The 22,110-nt window shown below is 39.3% G+C and overlaps 1 protein-coding gene across 1 annotated transcript in view; it reads right to left on the minus strand.

The window, feature by feature from the left end:
• Positions 1 to 381: 381 nt before the first annotated feature.
• PIK3C2A (phosphatidylinositol-4-phosphate 3-kinase, catalytic subunit type 2 alpha) overlaps positions 382 to 22,110 on the minus strand; it is a 41,073-nt gene continuing 19,344 nt past the window's right edge. Inside the window, exons 10-33 of the mRNA XM_009082165.1 lie at positions 20,775 to 20,817; positions 20,474 to 20,687; positions 20,243 to 20,365; positions 18,473 to 18,640; positions 16,978 to 17,086; positions 15,925 to 16,067; positions 15,128 to 15,316; positions 14,701 to 14,794; positions 14,357 to 14,451; positions 13,850 to 14,030; positions 12,832 to 12,936; positions 11,719 to 11,811; positions 10,970 to 11,099; positions 9,344 to 9,480; positions 7,718 to 7,887; positions 6,503 to 6,659; positions 5,980 to 6,089; positions 4,934 to 5,141; positions 3,072 to 3,196; positions 2,561 to 2,678; positions 2,387 to 2,468; positions 1,447 to 1,556; positions 1,094 to 1,219; positions 382 to 564 (exon numbers count right to left, since the gene is read on the minus strand). Of these exons, the coding sequence (XP_009080413.1) occupies positions 382 to 564; positions 1,094 to 1,219; positions 1,447 to 1,556; positions 2,387 to 2,468; positions 2,561 to 2,678; positions 3,072 to 3,196; positions 4,934 to 5,141; positions 5,980 to 6,089; positions 6,503 to 6,659; positions 7,718 to 7,887; positions 9,344 to 9,480; positions 10,970 to 11,099; positions 11,719 to 11,811; positions 12,832 to 12,936; positions 13,850 to 14,030; positions 14,357 to 14,451; positions 14,701 to 14,794; positions 15,128 to 15,316; positions 15,925 to 16,067; positions 16,978 to 17,086; positions 18,473 to 18,640; positions 20,243 to 20,365; positions 20,474 to 20,687; positions 20,775 to 20,817 (3,213 nt within the window). The remainder of the gene's footprint in view (positions 565 to 1,093; positions 1,220 to 1,446; positions 1,557 to 2,386; positions 2,469 to 2,560; positions 2,679 to 3,071; positions 3,197 to 4,933; positions 5,142 to 5,979; positions 6,090 to 6,502; positions 6,660 to 7,717; positions 7,888 to 9,343; positions 9,481 to 10,969; positions 11,100 to 11,718; positions 11,812 to 12,831; positions 12,937 to 13,849; positions 14,031 to 14,356; positions 14,452 to 14,700; positions 14,795 to 15,127; positions 15,317 to 15,924; positions 16,068 to 16,977; positions 17,087 to 18,472; positions 18,641 to 20,242; positions 20,366 to 20,473; positions 20,688 to 20,774; positions 20,818 to 22,110) is intronic.

Below are 22,110 nucleotides of genomic sequence, written 5' to 3' on the forward strand. Positions count from 1 at the left end.
GATGTTCTCCAGCATCATGCCATGGATGACACAACAGTGGTAACAAACTAAAAGCAAAAATGAACTATATCCCCAGGCCTAATGATTAAGCTACAGTTCAACCAACCAGTGTGGTCAAACTGTCCATCTTGCTTCCATGGATGGTTTAAAAATCCCTTCTGTTACCCACATCTCTTAAACATTTACAATGATGCTTTGACAACATCACATGAGCATGAACCAGGTTTTCTAGAAATCCTCCAAATTCAGCTACATCAACATTGGTCCAATGTATCTGTTGAAATGGAGAGTCTCTTATTTTAATATGTACAAGTTATCTTCAAGTAGGAAGATGCACAGTGGATACAATTGTTCTGGTCTTACTAAGATGTAGAAATGAGTTCACAGATAGGGTACAGCAGTTAGTCGATACCAGCTAACAGTCTCCTTGCTCAAGTTGAAGTCCTTCAGTGGGAGTGTAATTCCACCCAGGAAAAAGTTCTCACGTAGTGATTCTGCACTGAGCACACTTAGCTGAAGTTCTCTCTGTTTCAGGGTCTCCATGCTATATCCACTGTACACGAGCTAGAAGGTAAGAAGCAAGAATTTTTTGGTTAGCCAAATGAAAATGACACAGATTGCCCTTCCTTCTGTCTGCCCAGCCACTGAGAGATGTCTCATCGGCACACTGCAGCCACTCAGTCTGTGCCTCAGAGCTGAAGTATATCTGTATTTTATTTTGTGCTCCCAGTGTTGTGTTTCAAAGGATTGGTGTGCATTGACTGAAGTACTGTTTATATGCCAAGACTTCTGAATTCACTTTTCTCTACATCGTGAGTCAGTGAATCTAGGGCTAGGGGATCTTTAGTTTTAAGATTCCTTTCCTTCTCCTTGTCGTTCTGAGGAGTCAGTCTGAGACATTTTTGCTCATTAATAACAGCACATTGACCTACTCAGTTGTTTTGTTTTATTTTTAGACAGGACACAAAGTTTGTTCAAACATTTCCTTTTCCATTTATATATATTCACATCGTTTTTTAGACAGTATTTTAATTACTGCTTAGAATAAGAGACTACAGCAAACCACAGAGTTACTACACAAATTTTAACTTGCCATTTCATTGAAAGTTGGATTTCTTGTCTTCCTGGAGATTTTGGTTTTGCGTTTGGATGTTTTGTGCGTATCTGGAAGTAAGTATGTTTTTACATAGGGATTTGGATCTGCACCATCTTCTGTGACCTACAGTCAAAAGAACAAACAAGTTAGAAAATCAATTAGTGCATAAAACCATTTGCATGTTTATTTTCAAGTATCTAGACTCTGCAATCAAGCTTATCAAAGCAGCAGTTAATTAAGCTGACAAGTGGAAAATCTAGAGTTCCACCATTCCTGCAGCAATACAAGTCAAGATGGTAATTGACAAAATGGAAAGAGTTTTTAGCAGTGAGTGCAGTATCTCTACTTACCAGATCTTTGATGTGCATCACCATGATAAATAGAGTGCTATTTCTATAGGATATGGACAGCTTCACTTCTCCTCCCACTTTGCCTGAGGTAGGACTTGATGGACTTGTATCTGAAAAAATAGTTGTGTGAGGAAGAGCTGAGGGAGTTGGTTTGTTTAGCCTTGAGAAGAGGCTCAGGGGTGACCTCATGGTCATGGCTCTCTACAACTACCTGCAAGGGTTGTAAGAGACATGGGGGATGGTCTCTCCTGCCATGGCTGCAGTGAAAGGGCTAGAGGGAATGGCCTTGAGCTGAGACAGGGCAGAGTGCAATTAGACATTCAAAAAATTTCTTCACTGTCAGGGAGGTCAGGCACTGGAATAGGTTGTCCAGGGAGGTGGTGGAGTCACCATCCCTGTAAGTGTTTGAGGCATCTGGATCTGACACTAGAGGATATAGTTCAGAGGTTCCAGTAGAGTGACAGGTTAGTAGTTGGACTTTATCTTAGATGTCTCCTCTAACCTTGATGATTCTATGATAGGCAATTATTTCCTCTGTAATATTTGTACATTTTCATCAGTACTACACTCATTTATTATTATAAGTAGGAAAAAGTCTTAGACCAAGTTCAGAATCTGTTTTTATTCCCAGTTCCTTGATAAGGGCAAGGCTATAGGTTTTAAAGACTTCTGCATTCTCTTGCAAGAACTAGGTGGGATGTTTGGCATAAATCCTGAATGATTTAGTCAAGCCATAAGCAATTCCAAGTGATTGTCTATTTTGATGTATATTTCCTTGAAACTGTATGCAGACATTTGGAAAGACAGTGATACAGTTTTCAGTGAGAGAAAACTACAGGTAACTAAAAAAGTTCAAAAAACCCGAAACAACCATGTTGTAAAGGTGGCACTACACTACAGTCATCCCATTCATAAACACCCCTCCCAAAACATTACCTACCTGTAGGTCTGGCTATTCCATCTATTCCTTCCACTTTGTCATCACGAAGTAATGGATGGAAAAAAGTATAAACAAGATCACACTAAATTTGGAAGAAATGTTACATATTAGTTTAAGCATTTAAAAGTGCCAAAACCTGAAAACTTGCATTTCATTTCAATTATTTGTACTCACTTCTGCCACCTCTGAAGAACTGTTCATCAGGCTCTGTATGTAGCTATTGAGCTCCACTTTTCTTTTAGCTGCTACATCTTTTATATGTGTTCTTCCCAGAACCATCTTATTAGGAAAGCTACAGGGGAAGAAGAAAACAGTTTTCAGTTAATTTATCAGAAGTGCAGTTAGATTTCAGTGTAATTTCCATCCTGGAGTGCAGACATCCATATTTTTCTGCCAACTGGGAGTGGAAACACAGCAGGCCAATAGGTTATGATACTATAGAAAAGCAAGGAAATATCTATAGGTAATTATTATACATGATATGACAGACTGAAAACATTGAGATGCTCTTCTGGCTTTCCTCCTTAAAACTTAGAGACAACTGTTTTCTCCCTTAATTGCCAACTTTGAGGTCTAAGTTTGCCCCTCAGGAGTTTTGTCTCCATTTCAAGCTATTTCTTCCTCCACCCAGCTGGGAGCAGTTTTTGTCACTTTTATAGCAGTGATGAGCAAGATAGGAACATACCCTGGTAACTTCCAAAGAGGAAAGAGAATGCCAAGTTTGTTGTGGAGCTCCTGGAACTCATCAAATGTTCGAAAGACAAATGTTGGATCAACTTGCCCTTCTCTCAAAACTCTTACTACATAGATCTGCCCAAAACACAAAGATAAAAGCAATTTACATAACAATGTTATACAACTGACTTTACAATATCATTTTTGTATCAATTACTTTTTTGCCCATGGTAATCCTTCTCTTGAATACATTATCATACCCCATATAACAGAGCTGAAATTACAAATAGTCCTTAAGGCAAAGTAACATCACGTGATATTTCCCTAACATAGATCCAAAGCTGACAGAGGGGGAAGGAAGTTAAGGCTAAGCTGTCCATGCTCTCCTTTTTAAGCCTCATTGTAGGTTCATACACCATACAGCAGGTACACAAAACATCAACATCAGTGCAGCATTACCTCAAGACATGTATCTGTGGGGCAGAACTACCACAGAACTTTTCAGGTACAGACTTTGGAGGAAATTAAAGCCTGGTTTTTTTTTCTATTTAATTCCTTCAAGATTCTAAAGGATTCCACTTTTTAAGTGAGAATTTGGTGGGCAGATGCAAGTGTACTGCATTATAGAAAAAGAAGTTTTGAAGTACTGGGGGTACAGTCCTGGGACACAGTTATTCACATTGTTGAGAAACTGCACAGAAAATTCCATTCACTGGACTCATTTTATGGACAGAGGACTTAAATGTATAATTTTAAAATGTGCAAATGCAAAGAGGTTTAGAAATCTAGACAGAATCTAAATGATCTTAACAGTTTCCAGGAAGCTGAGAGGCTGTTTTGGCTTAGACCAGGAGTACTTGAGGACTAGAAGGAACGGTCAGAGGACCAGAGGGAATGGTCATAAACTTAGACAAGGTTAAGATTAGATGTTAGGAAAAATGTTTTCCCTGTTAGAATGGTCAGGCACTGGAGGAGGTTGCCCAGGGAGGTGGTGGAGTCACCCAGAGGCATCTGGATCTGGCACTGGAGAATATGGTTTAGGCTAAAGGAGTTGGGGTTGTTTAGCCTGGAGAAGAGGAGGCTCAGGGATGACCTTATCACCCTCTACAACTCCCTGACAGGAGGTTATAGTCAGGTGGGGGTTGGTCTCTTCTCCCAGGCAACCAGCAGTAGGACAAGAGGGCACAGACTGAAGCTCTGCCAGGGGAGGTTTAGGTTGGATTTTAGGAAGAGATTTTTTTACGGAGAGAGTTATCAGGCATTGGAATGGGCTGCCTGGGGAGGTGGTGGATTCACCATCCCTGGAGGTTTTCAAGCTGAGACTGGATGTGGCACCTAGTGCCATGGTCTAGTAACGACGGTAGGCTTGGACTCGATGATCTTTGAGGTCTCTTCCAACCCAGTTGATTCTATGACTCTCTGATTCTAAATCCTTTTCAAGAAGTGTCTTAATACCACTGTAGTCTAGCACTCCTGTGACTGGTTCACCCTGGTCAGCAGCTGAGCCCTCACATAGCTGCTCACTCACTGGCATCCCCTCACTAGTGGGACAGAGGGGAGAGTACAGATATAAGCAAGAAGACCAGTGGACTGAGATAAAGACAGTCCTTGGGAGGAAGGTGATGCAAAGATTATCTCTCACCACCTCCCACAAGCAGACCTGTGCTCAGACAGTTCCCAAACAGTTACCTCAGAAGACAACACCCCCCATCTCCTACCTTCTTCTTTACCCCAGTTTTTATTGCTGAGTGTGACATTATATGCTGTGAAGTATCTCTTTGACCAGTTTGGGTTAGCTGTCCCTGCTGTGTCTTATTGGAAGAAAATAACACCAGTATCTTCAGTGAGTGGAAACAGATTCTGCACACTTACATAATGTTTATCTGGGTTGTATCTCTTCTGATATGTAAACACAGACACCTGCTTGATGCGGCCGTCTTGTTTCAGAGAGTATGTTTTAGCAGAGAATGAGAGGATGGGCTCATCGTTGGAAGGGAGACCTGAGAAACGCAGCTGAGCCAAGTTGTGAATGAAGAAGTTAAACTTCGTGGCCACACTTCCCAGACTGGATTCAATCAGCCTAGAAAAGGAAGAATAACATCAACACACACACAAATGGTTCTGTCTGTGAATCAGACTGAAGTCTAAGAAAAATAAACCCCAATTTCTTGCTGACAAACAGTGTTTAAGTGTGATCAATGGGCTACATAAATAGCATCATATCAACATTTAATAGAAGATTCAGTATCCAAACTCTGGAATAGGTTTTCATTTAAGAAGTGAAGGCTTTCCAGAGCTGGTAAAAAATCTGAAGTATTGCATCTAGCTCTGCAGCTCTGAGCACAGGAAAGACATGGACCTGTTGGAGCAGCTCCAGAGGATGACAGCAAAAATTATCAGAGGGATAGAACACGTCTCCTGTGAGAACAGTCTGAGAGAGCTGGGGCTGTTCAGACTGGAGAAGAGAAGGCTCTGGGGAGACCTTATTGAGGCATTTCAGAACTAACATCTAATCTGACTCTCCTCTGTCTCAGCTTATGCCCATTCCCTTTGGTCCTCTCCCTGCAGGCATAGCAGGAGAGATCATCCCTCACCTCTGTACAACCCCCGTCAGGTAGTTTTAGAGAACCATGAGGTGACCCCTGAGCCTCTTCTCTAGGCTAAAGAAACCAAATTCCCTCAGCCCTTCCCCTCATGTGTTCTAGACCTTTTCTGACATCGTTGCCCTTGGCTGGATTTACTCCAGTGCCTCAATGTCCTTTTAAACATGAGGGGCTCAAAACTGAACACAGCACTCGAGGTGCATTTGTGACAAAAACTCTGTGTTCATGAGCATCCTTAGTACATTTTTTCAGAGCAGAAAGCTCCCATTAAGAGGATGATGCTGGGAGGTATTTAAGTTTTCACTTCTCCAGTACCTTGTAAAGAAAATGGTAGCTTCTGCATCTGTTGTTTGGGGCTGGAGAGCATCCTGGACATACTTCAAGTCTTGAACCCCACTTAGCTCTGGTAACCCTGAAGAAAGCATCTGCAAGAAATTGAAATTTATAATTTTAATGCAAAAAACTCAATATGATTTTGTATTGAAATGATTACTACTCAGATCTTCAAATAAATTTGTAGCTGCATTATATTGCTAAATGCTAACATTGATAGTCAACAATTACTTATAATCAGCATTTTTTCACCACTTCCACTGAACTAAAAGCAGTTAAAAACACTTTTTATGTAATTTATGCTATCATTTTTGTTTTAAATTTTCAGGAAAGAGGTAGGCAGTAAACAAGCTTTAAAAATTCCAAATAAACCTTCCCAAGAAGTAGATGCAATATTCCTGGCTTTTAAAAGCATGTGTTAAGAGTTTCTGCAGCAGAAAAAGCATTGAATACAACCCAGCATGACACATCTATCAAGTTTCAACTGAACTGAAAAAATGATTACCAATGACAGTAGGTTAAGGAAGAGGCCTGCATGTTTTCTTATCAAGTTGTAGGCCTGACAGCAGAGATCCACGAACAGCTGAAAGCGAATAGTGGGTTTTTCACCACCATTAATGACGTAAGCCATGTCTGATGTCAGCACAAAAGGAGCTCGATCCCTGTTCAAACAGCACAAAATTCATGAGTTAATTATACAGCCTATTCATTGTCAAGTGCTTCCTCCTCCCCTCCATCCCCACGCTGAGGTAATTATATTAAATAATCCATTAATGCTATTTTACTTTTTTGGGTTGGGTTCAGCTCCCTAGTGCTACCTCAGATTGTGCAGCACATTCACACGATACTGGACCTACAGCAAATCTCCTGGGGCAATGCCTGGAGGCCAGGTTACCTTCCAATGCCTTCCCTCCCTCATTTCTGGAAGCCATAACAACACACAAACAAATGTAATGACTATATTATCACCAGACTAAAGCATAACTCCTCTAGCCTGGATATAGATTATCTTCCCTACATAGAGGAGTAGCAAATACAGACTTGTTGTTCACTCTTTTCAATAACCTTGACAATCACCACTGTTTTCATGAGCCAGAGCCTGTTCTCATTTGTTTCATACTCAGATGATGTAAAGGTTCTGACACCAAGATAGATACTAGATACCAAGGTGAAGCTACACTACAGCTTTATCCAATATTCCTGGAAAAGTATGACACCAAGACTTGTGTTAGATGTGGGGCTCCCAGATAGCAACAAAATCTTTTATCTTTTCCTGTAACAAATCACTTGTCTTTCATAACTGTTGTAAAGAAATTCCCACTGAAATCTGCCAGGTGTGTATAGCACAATATTCTTAAGAACTGAATGCAGATTGGAAACACTGAAGTTAAATGATGTTCAGGTGACCAAATTCCTCATGTCAGTCTACCAGTAGCTAGGATAGTAATTTTATTTCAAAGCTATGCCTATGTGCTTTGACTTAAAACATTGCCAGAAGTCAGACTTTGGAAAGAGGAAACTTGAAACTCTTCAGAAGTAATTCTATATGTTTAAATTTGAATGAGTTTTGGAAACTCTGTGGTTAAATTGGAAGATATTGGCTTCATAATGAGAACATCAAGTTGCAGGAATTTAAAAGTTAATGCTTAGAATTATAATGCTTATAAAAAGATACGAAAAAATCATTCCATTCTCTACATTGCTTAGGTACAGAAAATACCTTTTAAAGCTCCCAAACATTTGTGCATGTCCTAAAAATTTTCCAAAGTCAATGTGAAACATATGCCCAGTGTTTCGGAGCATTATGTTATCGTTGTGGCGGTCACAAATTCCCAGGACATAAGTAGCCACACAGCATCCTGCACAAGAGTAAATGAAGTTTTCTGAAGCCTGAGAGGGAGAGAAAAAAATGAATTGAGATCAAATATCAGTAGGAAAACACCATTCATGCATTCAAGAGTCAATCCTGATGACTGTAAAAATCCAAACCACACAAGACAGGCCCTAAAATGTATGAGACGGGGGAGATTCAGATTACATGTTAGAAGAAATGTTTTCCCTGTTAGGGTGGTCAGACACCAGAGTAGATTGTCCAGAGAGGTGGTGGAATCACCATCCCTGGAAGTGCTTAAGAGGCATCTGGATCTGGCACTGGAGGATATGGTTTAGGGATTACACCAGAGTGGCAGGTTGGACTCGATCTTAGAGGTCTCCTCCAACCTTGAGGATTCTATGATTCTCTGTGCTTTTTTTCCAAAATACTGTTTCTCAGATAGCTTTGCAAAAATCTCTAGATAGCACAGTTCCAGCAAAAAGGGTCATTTTTGTTTTTAAGAAAAGAGGAGAGTTGAAGACCAATCACAAAAATACACTAGCAAAGAAAAGGGTACATGACTTGTATTTCCAGTATGTTGTAACAGCATTGCAGCCAGAAGAAAGCATTTTAGGCTTTAAATCTCATGTACTTGTATGAGAAGAGGTCACTGCTCCTTAACATTAAAAGCAGCCACGATCCCTTCCTAGTTTAAGTTTGAAATACATCTTTACCATACCCAATAAAAACTCCTGATGTGAATCCTGAGAATCCATCTGGCACTTCTTTAGTTATAGATGGGATTTAAATTTGTTCTTGTTCATACATAGAAAAAAAAATTACTTTTCTTAAATATGCAAACCAAAAATTTCAATAGAAAATCTGGAAATTTCAATGGGAAATCAGCAGATTGAGGTAGGTGATCCTGCCTCTACTCAGCCCTCGTGAGGCCACACCTGGAGGATTGTGTCCAGTTCTGGGCTCCTCAGGACAAGAGGGACATGGAGCTCCTGGAGCAGGTCCAGCAGAGGGAAATGAAGATGATGAAGGGACTGGAGCACCTCATTGATGAGGAAAGGCTTCTTGGGCCTGTTCAGTCTCAAGAAGAGACAACTGAGAGAGACCTCATCAATGTATTCATGAATGAGAACTGCCAAGATGATGGAGCCAGACTCTTCTCACTTGTGAAAACCAATAAAACAAGAGGTAACAGCAGAAACTGATGGACAGGAAGTTCCACCTGAATATAAGGATAAACTTCTTTCCTGTGCAGTCACTGAGCACTGAACAGATTGCCCAGAGAGGTCGTGGATTCTGCCTCACTGGAGGTATTCTGGAACCATCTGGACACAATCCTGAGCCATGTGCTCTAGTATGGCCCTGCCTGAGCAGGGAGGTTGAACCAGATGACTCATTGTGGTCCCTTCTAGCCTATCTGATTCTGTGATTCTCTGAATACAAATTTAACTCATAAGATGATATTTATCACTTTTAAAAGCTCTTCAAAAAAGAACAATGCTGAAAAAAATTTACCTTTTCATATTCCTCCTCTGTAGGATTATACTTTCGCAGCCATTCTGCCAGAGGCTTGTCCTTAAAAGAACCTGTCACTCCATATTCCACTTGAATTTTCCTTAGTGTATCTGAAGCAGGAACAAGCTCTACCATGCCTTTATATAAAATATAATGAAGTGTATTTAACAAACTCCTTAAGTTAAATTGCATTTTCATCATTCAGTAGAAACTTTGACAACAATGAATTTGATAGTCTTAGATTAATCTCTTTCAAAACCCAGTTAAATGTAAAAATATTTCTAGTGGTCTACTAAGCATTTCCACAGACTACATTACAAAGCATATCATAAAACATATGCAGCAATCCCACTTAGCTTACTTTACTAGAATTTCAGTCACTAAAATCAACATATACTTAGAATGATTACTTTTCTTCCGCATAAACTATTATTGGTCTATGAGCAGTAACTGCAAAATATTTTGATGCTGACATTTCTCATACAGTGACACTGAAGCAATCCAGTAACTTTAACTGCTGTCAAGAGCTGAAACAGACCAGACTGTTGCTCCAGAAATAAGGCACTGGGCTTTACATGTGGCCTGATTTTGGAGATAGAATTTACTAAAAATATTTGTATAGCTAAATCATAAAAGGAAAACATGAAGTTGATTAAACAGAATTTTACTTCTATCTTGGCAAGAGATATGAAAGGTACATCTGTAATTTACAGCCATTTTACTTCTCCACTTTAATCCTTGAGTACTTTAAGGACATGAATATCAGCAGCAAGAAAAAATATGCTATGCAAATCAAGTCATCATTCAGAGTAGGAGGAAAAGCCATCTGTTTCTCTAAAAAGCAAGTCTTGCATAAATAGAAGCTTTCTGTTTAGTTTTGCCAACCAAAATTCCCAACTTTTCCATGTATTTAAGGAGTTGTTGTCATGCTGTTCTAGCATCTGACTGAAGAAATATTTAAGTTACTGCTTATCTTCTTAAATAGCTTTAGTTTCTATTGGCTAGCTCTGGAGAATTAGCTAAAACTAGCAAAAAGCATGTTCAAGGTGCAGGCCAGGACTTACACTCAAGAGTCCTGTGACCTAGTTTCAAACCTAAGAGGCAGTCTCACCTTGCCAAGGAACTTTCACTAGTGCCTGACACTGATTCTGGGGGATAGTGTGTGTGCACATGGCAGAGGGGGTTTTAATTTTCCTTGGTTTTGCACATTTCAACACCTGAATGATACTCCCTGACTCAACTGCAGCAGGTTCCAAGTACTTGAGAATTTTGGTTTTGACTGAAACACTTTCTGTCACCATAACTAAACTTTCAGAATAAAGGTTGCTATAGCACCATTATTTCCTCGTGTTGCAGTAAGAGCATCAAGAGAAACCTTAGCTTTTATCACCAGATTTACTTGTTTGCACTGCTCTTCATTGACAACAGAATGCTCAAACACATTGAAATGCCACTAAGCCATCAGGAAATTCAGACCAATTTAATTTACTATGCTCTCAAGTACTGAAGTTCCCTGCAGTGGAGCTGTTCCTGGGCCCTGTCTCTGCACAGAAGTTTTTCACTACCAGTGTTTCAAGAAATTGAAGTAGAGAGGTTAAAGATCAAAGGCAGCATCTGGCTTTGCACCTCGGTCTTTTCCAGTTGAGAGACACTTGAAGATAACCATCCGTAGATCCAGTCCCTCCTGCAGCCAGATCTTATCCATAATCTTAATCATTTGTAAAGCCAACATATCTTGTCTCAGATCTTCTCCAACCTTTAATGGAAAAATAAAAGTTAACTGGAGACACGATATGCTTTCAGCAACACTAAATGTCACAGATTTTCACTGCTTCATAGGAAGTGATACATTATGCTACTGACTTCCTCCTAGTTACACAGTTACCAAGAGAAACAGGCTGTAGTTAAGCATTAACATGGTAGACTCTTTAGTTTTACAGCCTGTTCATATGTTGGTTTCTAGGGACACTTTGTTAGGTGCTCCAGTGACAGGGCAAGGGGCAATGGGTACAAATTGAAAGAGGGGAAATTTGTATTAGATATTAGGGAAAAGTTTTTTCCTGTGAGGGGTGGTGAGACACTGGCACAGGTTGCCCAGGGAGGTAGTAGATGCCCCAACCCTGGCAGTGTTCAAAGCCAGGCTGGATGGAGACTTGAGCAACCTGGTCTGGTGGGAGGTGTCCCTGCCCAGGGCAGAGGAGGTTGGGACTACATGATCTATAAGGTCCATTCCAACCCCTAAAACTCTATGATTCTATGCTTCTAGAAAAATAGGAGCAAACTCACAAAATAACTAAGCTTATTGGTTCATTGATACCAATGAAATAGTGATTATCATTCAACCTTTTTTTCTCCAATCTACGTGTAAGGCCTACCTTAAACATCACATTAATTTCTTCTCCCAGAGGGTCTGCATTGATCAGTGCAACTTTCAGTGGCACTGCATTGGAGCTGAAGAAGGAGCATGCCTGCAAATAGATTTAGTGTTAATAGCCAAAAAAGAACAATTCCTGCTAGCCCAGAAAACAAGACATTGATGTCAACAAGCTGGTTTGACACACAATGTCTCTCTCAGACCTTTCACACTGCAGTTGTGGTATGTGCTTCCTTTGAATCATAAACCCTTCAGCTGTTATTTGCTGAGTTCTTGTACCAAAGCCAACAGTGCTGCACAGTGATGTTTCATATATTTTGAATGGAAAAGTGAATAAAACATGGATAAACATTTTATCAGCAGCTTTTTTGAAACCCAGAAGACACATTACTGTGTTTTGCAGTATTTTCTCATTTATGTGCTTTCAAGTACATACTCATAATTTAACAGGAACAGTAGAAAAGGAAAGCAAGATGAACTGTCTCTCCAACACAGGACTGGTTCCAGCATTAACAGATCTTTAGGCTTTCAGTCATGCATGATGATATAATCAAGACTGTGGTTGAGCAGATATTGTCAAACCCTGCAGAGTTCTGGAAAAATAATTTATCTGCTTCTCCTACATTATTACTTGCAGGACCTTTCCAATACAATAAAGCTCCTGCCTGTCTCTCCCTGGCATCTCTGGACACAACCAGTAACAGGTAGTTTCACCTATTTCACAGTATCTACTTATTGTTTGAAGTTTATGTCCTTCATTAATTTTCTCTTTTGATTATTAGTGCAAACAGGACTTTTTCATGCACTTTGAGCTGTTCCTGCTTTGCTATAAACAGGACTGTTGGTCTCTCAAGAGACAGGGTCTAAATATATAAGTTATTACAGATATATATACATTGTTTAAATACAAATACCTTTGTTGGTTTTACGTATGTATTTCTATACATTTTACCTTTGCTCAGCTATTTCCACTGTCCTATTCAAGTAGAATTTTTAATTAAACCTCACCCTCACAGCATAGAGTTTGAAGCACTTCAGTTGATTTTTCCGTTTGTAAAGGCTTCTCTAGATGCAATTTTTTAATAACGGTTTTGAAACTGTGAATAGGCAGTACCTTAATATTTAACTCTTTTGCCACAAGACTGGGATTGAGAGGCAAACGGCACTTGTTCTTCAAGAAAAATAACTGCACACGTTCCATACCATTTTGCAAGGCAACCTGCAAGCAAAAAGAGAATTCAGCTCATATTTTCCTTTCTAGAACCTCCAGAAAACTTGTGGACAAAGTTGTCCTGAAACCAGTGTTTTAACTCCTCAGAATGCTAGACATAACTGCTGGGTAAGCTATTAGAAAGATGTAAGTCTAGCAGTACACCACTAATTACACAAGTTTGTGGCTCTTTTTTTATTGAACCAGATGATAGCACCCCACTCTATCAAACTGTGAATTCTTTACAATTACCTGACATGACAGGGAGTTGTAGAGAAGTGGGGGATGGTCTCTCCTGCTATGCCTGCAGGGAGAGGACTAAAGGGAATGGCCTTGAGCTGAGACAGAGGAGAGTCAGATTAGATGTTAGGAAAAATGTCTTCCCTGTTAGGGTGTTCAGGCACTGGAATAGGTTGCCCAGGAAGGTGATGGAGTCACCATCCCTGGAAGTGTTTAAGAGGTGTCTGGATCTGACACAGGAGGATCTGGTTTAGGGTGTAGGGGTTCCAGCAGAGTGGCAGGTTAATGGTTGCACTTCATGATCTTAAAGGTCTCCTCCAACCCTGATAATTCTATATTCTAGTATTAGGGCATAAACACATATCCCACTCTTTTCTGTAATGGGATCATTCTCCAGCAGTAATAGCTTTAAATTAATTTCCAGTTTATTGTACATGGAAATCATCCTACTTTCTTACCCTATGACCTCACAATCTTATGTTCTAGATGACGACAAGCTTGACAGAAACATCAACTTCAGTAAACATTTTACTTGTTAAAATGCAGAGCAATAGATTCATAGATCTTTCTCTATATTATAGATCCTTCTATATATTCTACATAACATTTTGAACTTAGACTAACCAGACAATTGACTGGATCAGTCTAATCTTCCTAAAGACTATTAAAAATATATACAAACCTGCCGAGCAGATCCACTTGTTTGCTTTACTCTTTCTGCCACCATTCCAATGAGCTGCACTAGTCTGGTCTGCTTTTCCAGCTCTTCCCTCAGCCTTCTTCCACAGACTGAAAGAAAAGCTCCAAGAATTCGCTCATACCTTACACCAAACTTTAGATCATACACTGTATCCTTAAGAAGCCTGAAATAAAGGATTGAAGTTGAATTTTCTTAAGGAATATACTACAAACAATGCAAACATTAAAATATTCTAATGATTCGGCACTATATATGTCTGAAGTTACTGATAGACAGGATAGAAAAGACAGGAAGTTTGTGCTTTGTAGAGGCACTGGCTGTTCTTTCATTAAAAAGACCCACCCAAAACAACCAGGATCTACATGTTGTATAATCAGAATTCAAAACAGTCATTGTTATAAAGGATATTAAGGAAGACCTATTTTTTTCTGGCAATATTAATCTTGTGGCACACACATTACATGAGCAAGGGAACAAAGGACATCTTACCAGTACAGGTAGTGTGCTATCCGAATGCTTCCCAGGGCCCGAGACAAAAGGAATTTCACAAGAGCACTGTCAAGGTAGGTTTCATACCTCAATGCCTAAATACAAAGAAAATTAAATAAATCAGGTGTGGATTTAATTCTAGATGAAGAATGAGATGCACAGACAGAATCATCACAAATCCATAGGACAGTCATAAAGTAATTATTTACTCAAATGGTTTTCCCCACTGTGCATTAAGGATAGGAGAGGCACAGAACTGCACTTCTGTGACTAGTCATCTGCAATTCCTTTGTGTTTGCAAGAGCAATAAAAATTCAAACCTCTGTGTAGGCAGAAAGTCTTACCTGTACAAACTGAGGAAGGAAATCTGTTAACTCATCGTCACTTAAGGTCTCTATCCAATTCACAGCTGTATTTCGTACTTCCTGGTCAGCAAACCTGGAAAGTTACCACAAATCCACATTAATTTTCTCTGTTCACGTAGACTTTGAGATCAGCTACACAGAAAAGAATCAATGTAAAGGCTTTAACAGCTCAATAAACAACTTAAAAGTTGAAGGTCCTTCATCACCTAATCTGCTACCACATGTGCATGTTTAGGACAATCATCTCTCAGAACTTCAAAATTTTAAGAACAATTTTAAGCTTCTGTTACAAAAAATTCAGCAATATTTTTTTTTAACAGAACACCATTCAGAATCTTCTGCTGAAGAGGAGTCACTTTAATGCTCAACAACACACACAGAATTTACATTACACTGTTTTTCTTACTTTGAATCAAGTAGTTCCAGTGCAGCTAAGGGTGATAAAGGAGGCCACTGCTGGAGTAATGAATATATTTCTGGAAGGCTTGCCCAGTCCCAGTGAGGAGCACTAACCAGTATTTTTGGTAGACTGTTAGTATGACTATAGCAATAATGTCGCTTCTCCCACAAAAATTCTTTATCTTCTTTTGACAGCCTGCAGACAAAAGCATTTCAGTTATAAACTGCACATTACAGACCTGAATAACCCTAATTATATTGGTCATTGTAGACATACAGATAATTTAACACACAAAATGGAATGACATTAGAATGGCTGTTTCCTCCACAAAACTCAAAATGAGAAGCAAAATAAAGCCTCAATCATTAAGTCGTTGTTCAAAGTTATCATTTGGGCAGGACAAAAGTTTCAGTATAATCTGAAATAAACCAAAATGTTGATGTTAGTTTGGTGCAGATGAGTGGGAAAGCTTCCCAGAAAGGCTCCCATGGCATGTGAACAGTCACTGCTGAAACCTCCACTGCTCTCTGTAACTGAGAAACTGCCAAGCAGGAATAGACAACTACAAGCAGCAATCTTGTAACAAGAGACTATTGTAACAACCAACCATGGAAAGCACAAGGAAATTCATTAAGTCAGCACCATTATTCCACATGTTTAATTCAATCTCTTGTTTTAAGTCTCTACAGGTCTTCTAAAGATAAAAAACCACATTCAAGAAATTTAAGCATAAATAGGCATTGCATACCCCAGCCACAAATTGTCATGTGCAAAGAGACCACAGCTAAAACAGATGAACATACCCTATAGTGTTATCCTTGGACAGAATGGCAAGGAGATGTTCTCTCAATGGTTTCTCTAATGTTTCTATGGAATGATGCACAGTAGTCTTTGCAGCTTGAGGAATTTTATATTCAATATCAAAAGCATGGGATGGGAAATCAATCTGGAAAAAGAAATCAAAAAGATGATGCAAGTCTTTAAGCACAGTAGAAAAAGCTCACCATTCCAGCAGCCTCAGGAGTCACCATACCTGGAAGTGTTTAAGAGGTGTCTGGATCTGGCACTGGAGGATATGGTTCAGGGTTTAGGGGTTACAGCAAAGTGACAGGCTAATGGTTGGACTCAATGATATTAGAGTTCTGCTCCAACCTTGATGATTCTATGATTCTATGTTTGGGTGTCTGAATTCTTTAGTTCTACATGTGTAATGGTCTACAGACACTGTTTCCCGAATACTTTTTTCCATCTCAATTCTTCTACATAACTATCATCCTTAAATGTACAACTGTGTTGCACAATGCAATGGTTGAACTCAGAAGACCAGTAAGAATGCTTAGAGAGGAGAATAATCACAGAACTGTTCAAATCCACACCAGTGGTTTCAACCCAACCACCAACTCAGGCCATGTTTTGGGACTGCTAAGTCATGTCTAATAAGGCACCCTCTCTTGAGAGAGAAATTTGGACTCAGAATTTACAAAGAGAGGTGCTGATGTTCTGTAAGGAAACTGGAATTGCTAGTGCTTGGGCCTAGACAACTCCCATCTCAGCACACACTGTTATGCATTGCTTTCAAAATGTTCTCTTGCAGTAGTGATAGCATATACAGCCAAGGCACCTCTGATTTCTCTTACTTCAAGATAGTAATTCTGTAGCTGACTTGTATAGACTTCCAGGAGCTTTCCATTCTTTGCTGTTAGTGATTAGTAATCACTACACTACACTGGTTTTCAAACATGACTTCACAGTATTTACCCTCTCCCCAAAACATTCATCTACTACCAGTCATATGACTTACAAGTCATAATACTCAAACAAAATATAGTCAGAGGAAGTCAGAAATTATATATAACCTGCAATACTATTCTTTCCACATTTCCTTTCTTACTGGCCATCCCCGACGCATGATGTGGATGTGATGATGTCCACAGTTGCAACAGCTTTGTCCCACTAGTTAACAGTCTGAGAAAAAAAGCATGTACAGGTATTAGTGTCACCATCTATTAACTCTACATTTTAGTTAGCTACAAGTTTTAGCTCCTGCTTTCTCTTGATGCTGTTTGCAACTGTAACTGGAATATTTGGTTAGTATCTTTAATTATCTGGATGTAATTGTCTGGATGTAATTTACATGGACTGCAAGTGGATTAGACAACTAAGCATCCCTACAGCTGCCCTATACAGGCCACGCAGTAAACTCTTGCACAACACATTCTATTGTGCTCTGCATCAACAGAAAACACAGGTTTTCTCCCCAGACTAAGAAAACACCATGCAGCATGAAAACAAGACACATTTGCAATTCAAATCAAGAGCTGTTTTCAAATACTGTGAAATGTGGTATTTAGATAGGAGACTGAAATGCAACATTTAAACAGAAGGTTGAAAAAAGCATCATTTATGAAAAGCAATCAAAGTTTCAGTGGGGACTGAAAGCAGCTGCAGGCCATCTCTGCAATGCAGGAAATCCTAAACTCTAACACCCTCAAGCTGTTGGAATCATCACCAGACAAAAGAAGCAGCAGAACAAGCAAAGTAAAATCTGGAATCAGAGGACACAAAGGACATGAAACAGACACAGGCAATACATAGTAGTAACTGTCCAGGAAAGAGTTTGCTGTCTTTCTGCAGCCTTGGTTGACAATTTAAGCTTCCAGCAAGACCTAGAAATCAGCAGCACAGATAAATAGGAAATCTTAAGCATAAATGCTAAAGCTATTTTGCAATGGTGTGATCCCTTCTGCAGCATCATGCCTAGTTCTCATACCCATGGTTCAAGTCTATTGGTCAAGGTCTTGCTGAAGAGCTACCAAAGTGATAAGCATATTGGAATGCACTTGGCAATGTCTGAAGGACAAGGCAACTGGAACCAATCCAGGAACACTTAGCTAAGGAAAGTTACAGTAGGCTTTTCCTTCTTAGTTCAAAAAGTGTAACAGGATCCAGCAGCTGAACTTGAAGGAAAGCCAGTTCAAACTAGAAATGTGCCCTAAGTTTAACACAGTTGTTAATTATTATATTTTAATTTTTAGAAATAAATCCAGCTCTGAATCAAAAGAAATAATTTCAGAATATTCTGAGATATAGTCATAGAAAAAATATCCAGCTTCCTCCAGCAGGTTAAGTGTTTTCAGCCAGTTAGATTGAAATTCTATGACACAGGATAGTGTTTTGGCCCCTGTTCAATGGAAGGTATTATTCCTGCAGCAAAATACTTTACAATTCTTACATTTAGCATGGCCTACTACATGCAGTGTCAGAGAGGCAGTTTCAGATGTTATGGGAGTGGAGTAAGCTTTATACAGAGCAAATCATATTAACAGTACTACCCATGTTTTGGATACTTACCGCCTAAAATCAAACAGAGGTAGAGAAACCTGACCCAAAATTTCTGGGCCTTTTCTCTGCTTATTTGAGTCAGGGGAACTCCCACTACTTTGATTTAGGATTCCAAACAAAGTCAGACATAAGACTGATTCCAAAGGCAACTGTGAAATCTGGATGGGGAAAATTATTCTATAAAATAAAAGTATTAAAATCAAGTCAGTTAGGAGAAAGGCAGTTGTTAGTAATTTACAAGCTTATCCATACAATCCTTTTATGACTCTTGCTTTCAAGAAGTTAATTAACATTGAAGAACAAGTGTTACATTTCCATACAATCATATTTCACTCCATCTCCCATACCACTGCTTTGTAAAACCTGCTCAATTACACTTCTGCACTGTAGTGAGATTTGAAATGACCTTTTGAAATCTTTGGCTATTAAATCCCATCCCTTACGCAGGACCGACCTGTCCAGCATAACCAGTCTTCCTGCTCTGCTCACTGGCAGGACACACAGAGTTCCATGTTAGCCACCTCCTAATCTCTCAGGTTTAAAGGGTCAGCTGACAATAGTTTCCCACCTAAAGGAAGGAATCTCTTAAGAACTACTGAAAGCTAAATTGAAATGGTACAAAACCAGCACCCATAAAGAAAGCAGCTGGGCAGTGTACACCTCACCGAACCACTTAAACTTTCATTTTTGTTTACACTGTTTTTGTTGCCTAAAATGTTCTTTATATTTGATTTCTGTGTAACACAGCACAGTTGCACTATAAAATACTGCACTATTGTAAGCAGCTTGGAAGCAATCCAACTGATTTTTCACTGTAAGACACTAGTGCTCGCCAGCAAAAAGATCTGACAGTTAATCCCTTGCATCAGCAGACAAAAAAAGGGAGCTGGAGTACTCTCTGAAGGCAGGTGTTCTAGAAACTCTCACTTATGGTCTGAAATAATTTGTTCACTGTAAACCTTCAGGGTATTCCTCAGGGTCCATCTCTGACCTTTAAAACCAGTCAGGAGAATAGATATAGGGCACCATGGAGCTCACATGATGCTTCAGCTATGACAAGCTGCTTGATAACTTAAGTAGGAAAGAGTAAGTGGTGAATAGATAATGAAAAATACTTTGCCTTCTCAGTTATCAGAAACTCCCCACCATTCTCTCCCTATTTCTTCCCTGCATGCCCTTCCTTATTCCTGTCTACCCTCTTCCTCTGCCCCATAAAAAGAAACTGAAATTTAGTTGCTCAAATCAGACATCACCATAGGCCATGGACAGATACTCTGAAGCACTTCTGCATCTGCTCTCTTTACAGAAATAATCCTGAATGAAATTGTTAAATCCAGATACAAAGTCCTTACAGCATATCTGGAACAACATAACCATTCAACATTAATGGTAGCCAAAGTGAGATGCTTTTCCTCTCCATTTACATAAATTAAGCAGTACTTATAATCAAGCTTTATGCAGCCTACTTTGAGCAGCACAAGCTGTTCCCATTACAAGGAATGTTATGACCTTCCCAACTCCTTATAATTGTATACTACAAACACATTAGCACAGGGCAGTTGTCCAGCATTTCCATTCCCACTTTTAAAATGAGTGGTGAAATATCATTTGGAAAAATATTTCTGCTTTTGGTCAATTAGTCTCACACATTGTTCTCTGGACAGTTCAAATGGAATCAGAACCAAGAGTTGCTTGACTGACTGTATTCAACAGCTAGCTGGGTAGGCACTAGCCAAACCAAAGTATTTCATTGAGTTTCAACATGCTAAAGTCACTTACAGTTCATCCCATTTAATCAAGTAGAAGAAGTTCTTGTATGTGCCAACCTTCTTGGACTGAACAGGTTTAAACAGATCTTTTCCATTATGGGTCAGAGAACATATCAAGTAGTATTTTTCATAACTGGACAAGGAAAAGAGAGTAAGTTAAACAAGGAAAAGAAAATAAGTTAAACAACAGCAAGAAAAAAGTCTATTAAAGGAGGAATTTTACAATTAATAAATTACTTACTTTGACACCCAACCAGAAGAAATTCCATGAGCAGCAAATATTGTGAACTGGAGATGTTCTGTGGCAGTCCAAGCTTCCTTTGTACTCTTACTATCTTCTGGAGAGCTTCCTGCAGAACTGCTACAGCAATTCATGTAGAGTCTCACAAGGGCCTCAACTGCTCTTGTTAACTGGTCTATGCTCACTTTCAGAGGGTTTTCAGCCTGCAGTGAACCTGAATTATCATTTATTTTTAATGCACATCTTCCAAAATCAGACACCTAAAAGCAGTTTTCAAAGAAAACTGAAGAACTTTACTCACCAGGTGAGCTCTTGCTAGTGTCACCACCACACTTTAAGGTTACCTACACAGTAAAATTAGAACAAATTTCAATACTGAGAAATCCATATTAATTTTACATTGCTCTTAAGTACCTTGCACAGAAATTACAAAACATCTGAACTAGGCCTATATTTTTAGGTAACATCTTTCCACTCAAAGCTTCTCAAGAGTTAACTGAAAGCATCACAATTTCCATATCATGCAGCAAAGCCCATGTTTGGTCAACTGTTTTGACATTCTTTATGAACTCTTAAAAGACACAGTACATTGGAGTATTGCTCAGGATACTCCAACTTCTCTGAGTAGAGCTAAAACTTGCTCAGGGCTGTTATGGATGAAAGCAGAAGCTGTTAGCTCTATTACCCAGTAATTTAAGTCTGAACAGCTGTTTTGTGTATAGCATTTGCTAAGGTACCTTTTGCAGGCACAGTTGCTATGAATTTACTGATAAAAAAATGTTGGACAGCTAAGAAAACTGAACAGTAAGTACTGTTTACTTTGTACTATCTGCTGTGCTTGCTTCTTGGTCTGCTAAAATGGAAGTCTAAACATGACACAGTATCACAGAAATGTTTTGTCTCAACAAAGACACTGTTGAAGCCAACAAGTGACAAACAATCATGGGAATTTACTCCGTTCTAATAAGATTTTCACATCAAATTCAACTCCTGATAAAACTAAAACTTTGAATGAAACGTAAGATGGCGATTTAAAAATCAAACCTTGGTGAATTCCCAACACTTCACAGGAAGTCTAAGATGTTTGGCACAACTGTGCAGAGGAATGAAAGCTCTGCCTCCATTTTTAGTGACCAATTGAGCAAATTGTCAACAGTAAGTTTGAACTAACAAAAAACTTCACATTCTGATAAAGACTGTGGTCACTTCTTCCAACCACAAAGCAATGGCTTAAAAAAATAATAAAAAAAAATAATCAAACAATATCTCACATAAGGTTTAAACTCAACTGTCTCAAATCTTTATAGCAACTTTGTTTCTGAAAGCAATCCGATATGCCTTCACACACGACTGCGTAAGCCAATGTCCATCGTAAAATAATTGCAAGGTGTTACTGATAAAATCCCACCTTTTCCAATTCAACTGGGATAGAATCACAGAATCAGTTAGGTTGGCAGGGACCACAATGAGTCCTGATCTTTTCCAACCTCCCTGCTCAAGCAGGGCCATCCCAGAGCACATGGCTCAGGATTGTGTCCAGACACTTCTTGAATACCTCCAGTGAGGGAGAATCCACAACCTCTTTGGGCAATCTGTTCAGTGCTCAGTGACTGCACAGCAAAGAAGTTCTTCCTCAT

The sequence above is a fragment of the Acanthisitta chloris genome, unplaced genomic scaffold, assembly GCF_000695815.1.
Source record: "Acanthisitta chloris isolate BGI_N310 unplaced genomic scaffold, ASM69581v1 scaffold23829, whole genome shotgun sequence".
Taxonomy (NCBI): domain Eukaryota; kingdom Metazoa; phylum Chordata; class Aves; order Passeriformes; family Acanthisittidae; genus Acanthisitta; species Acanthisitta chloris.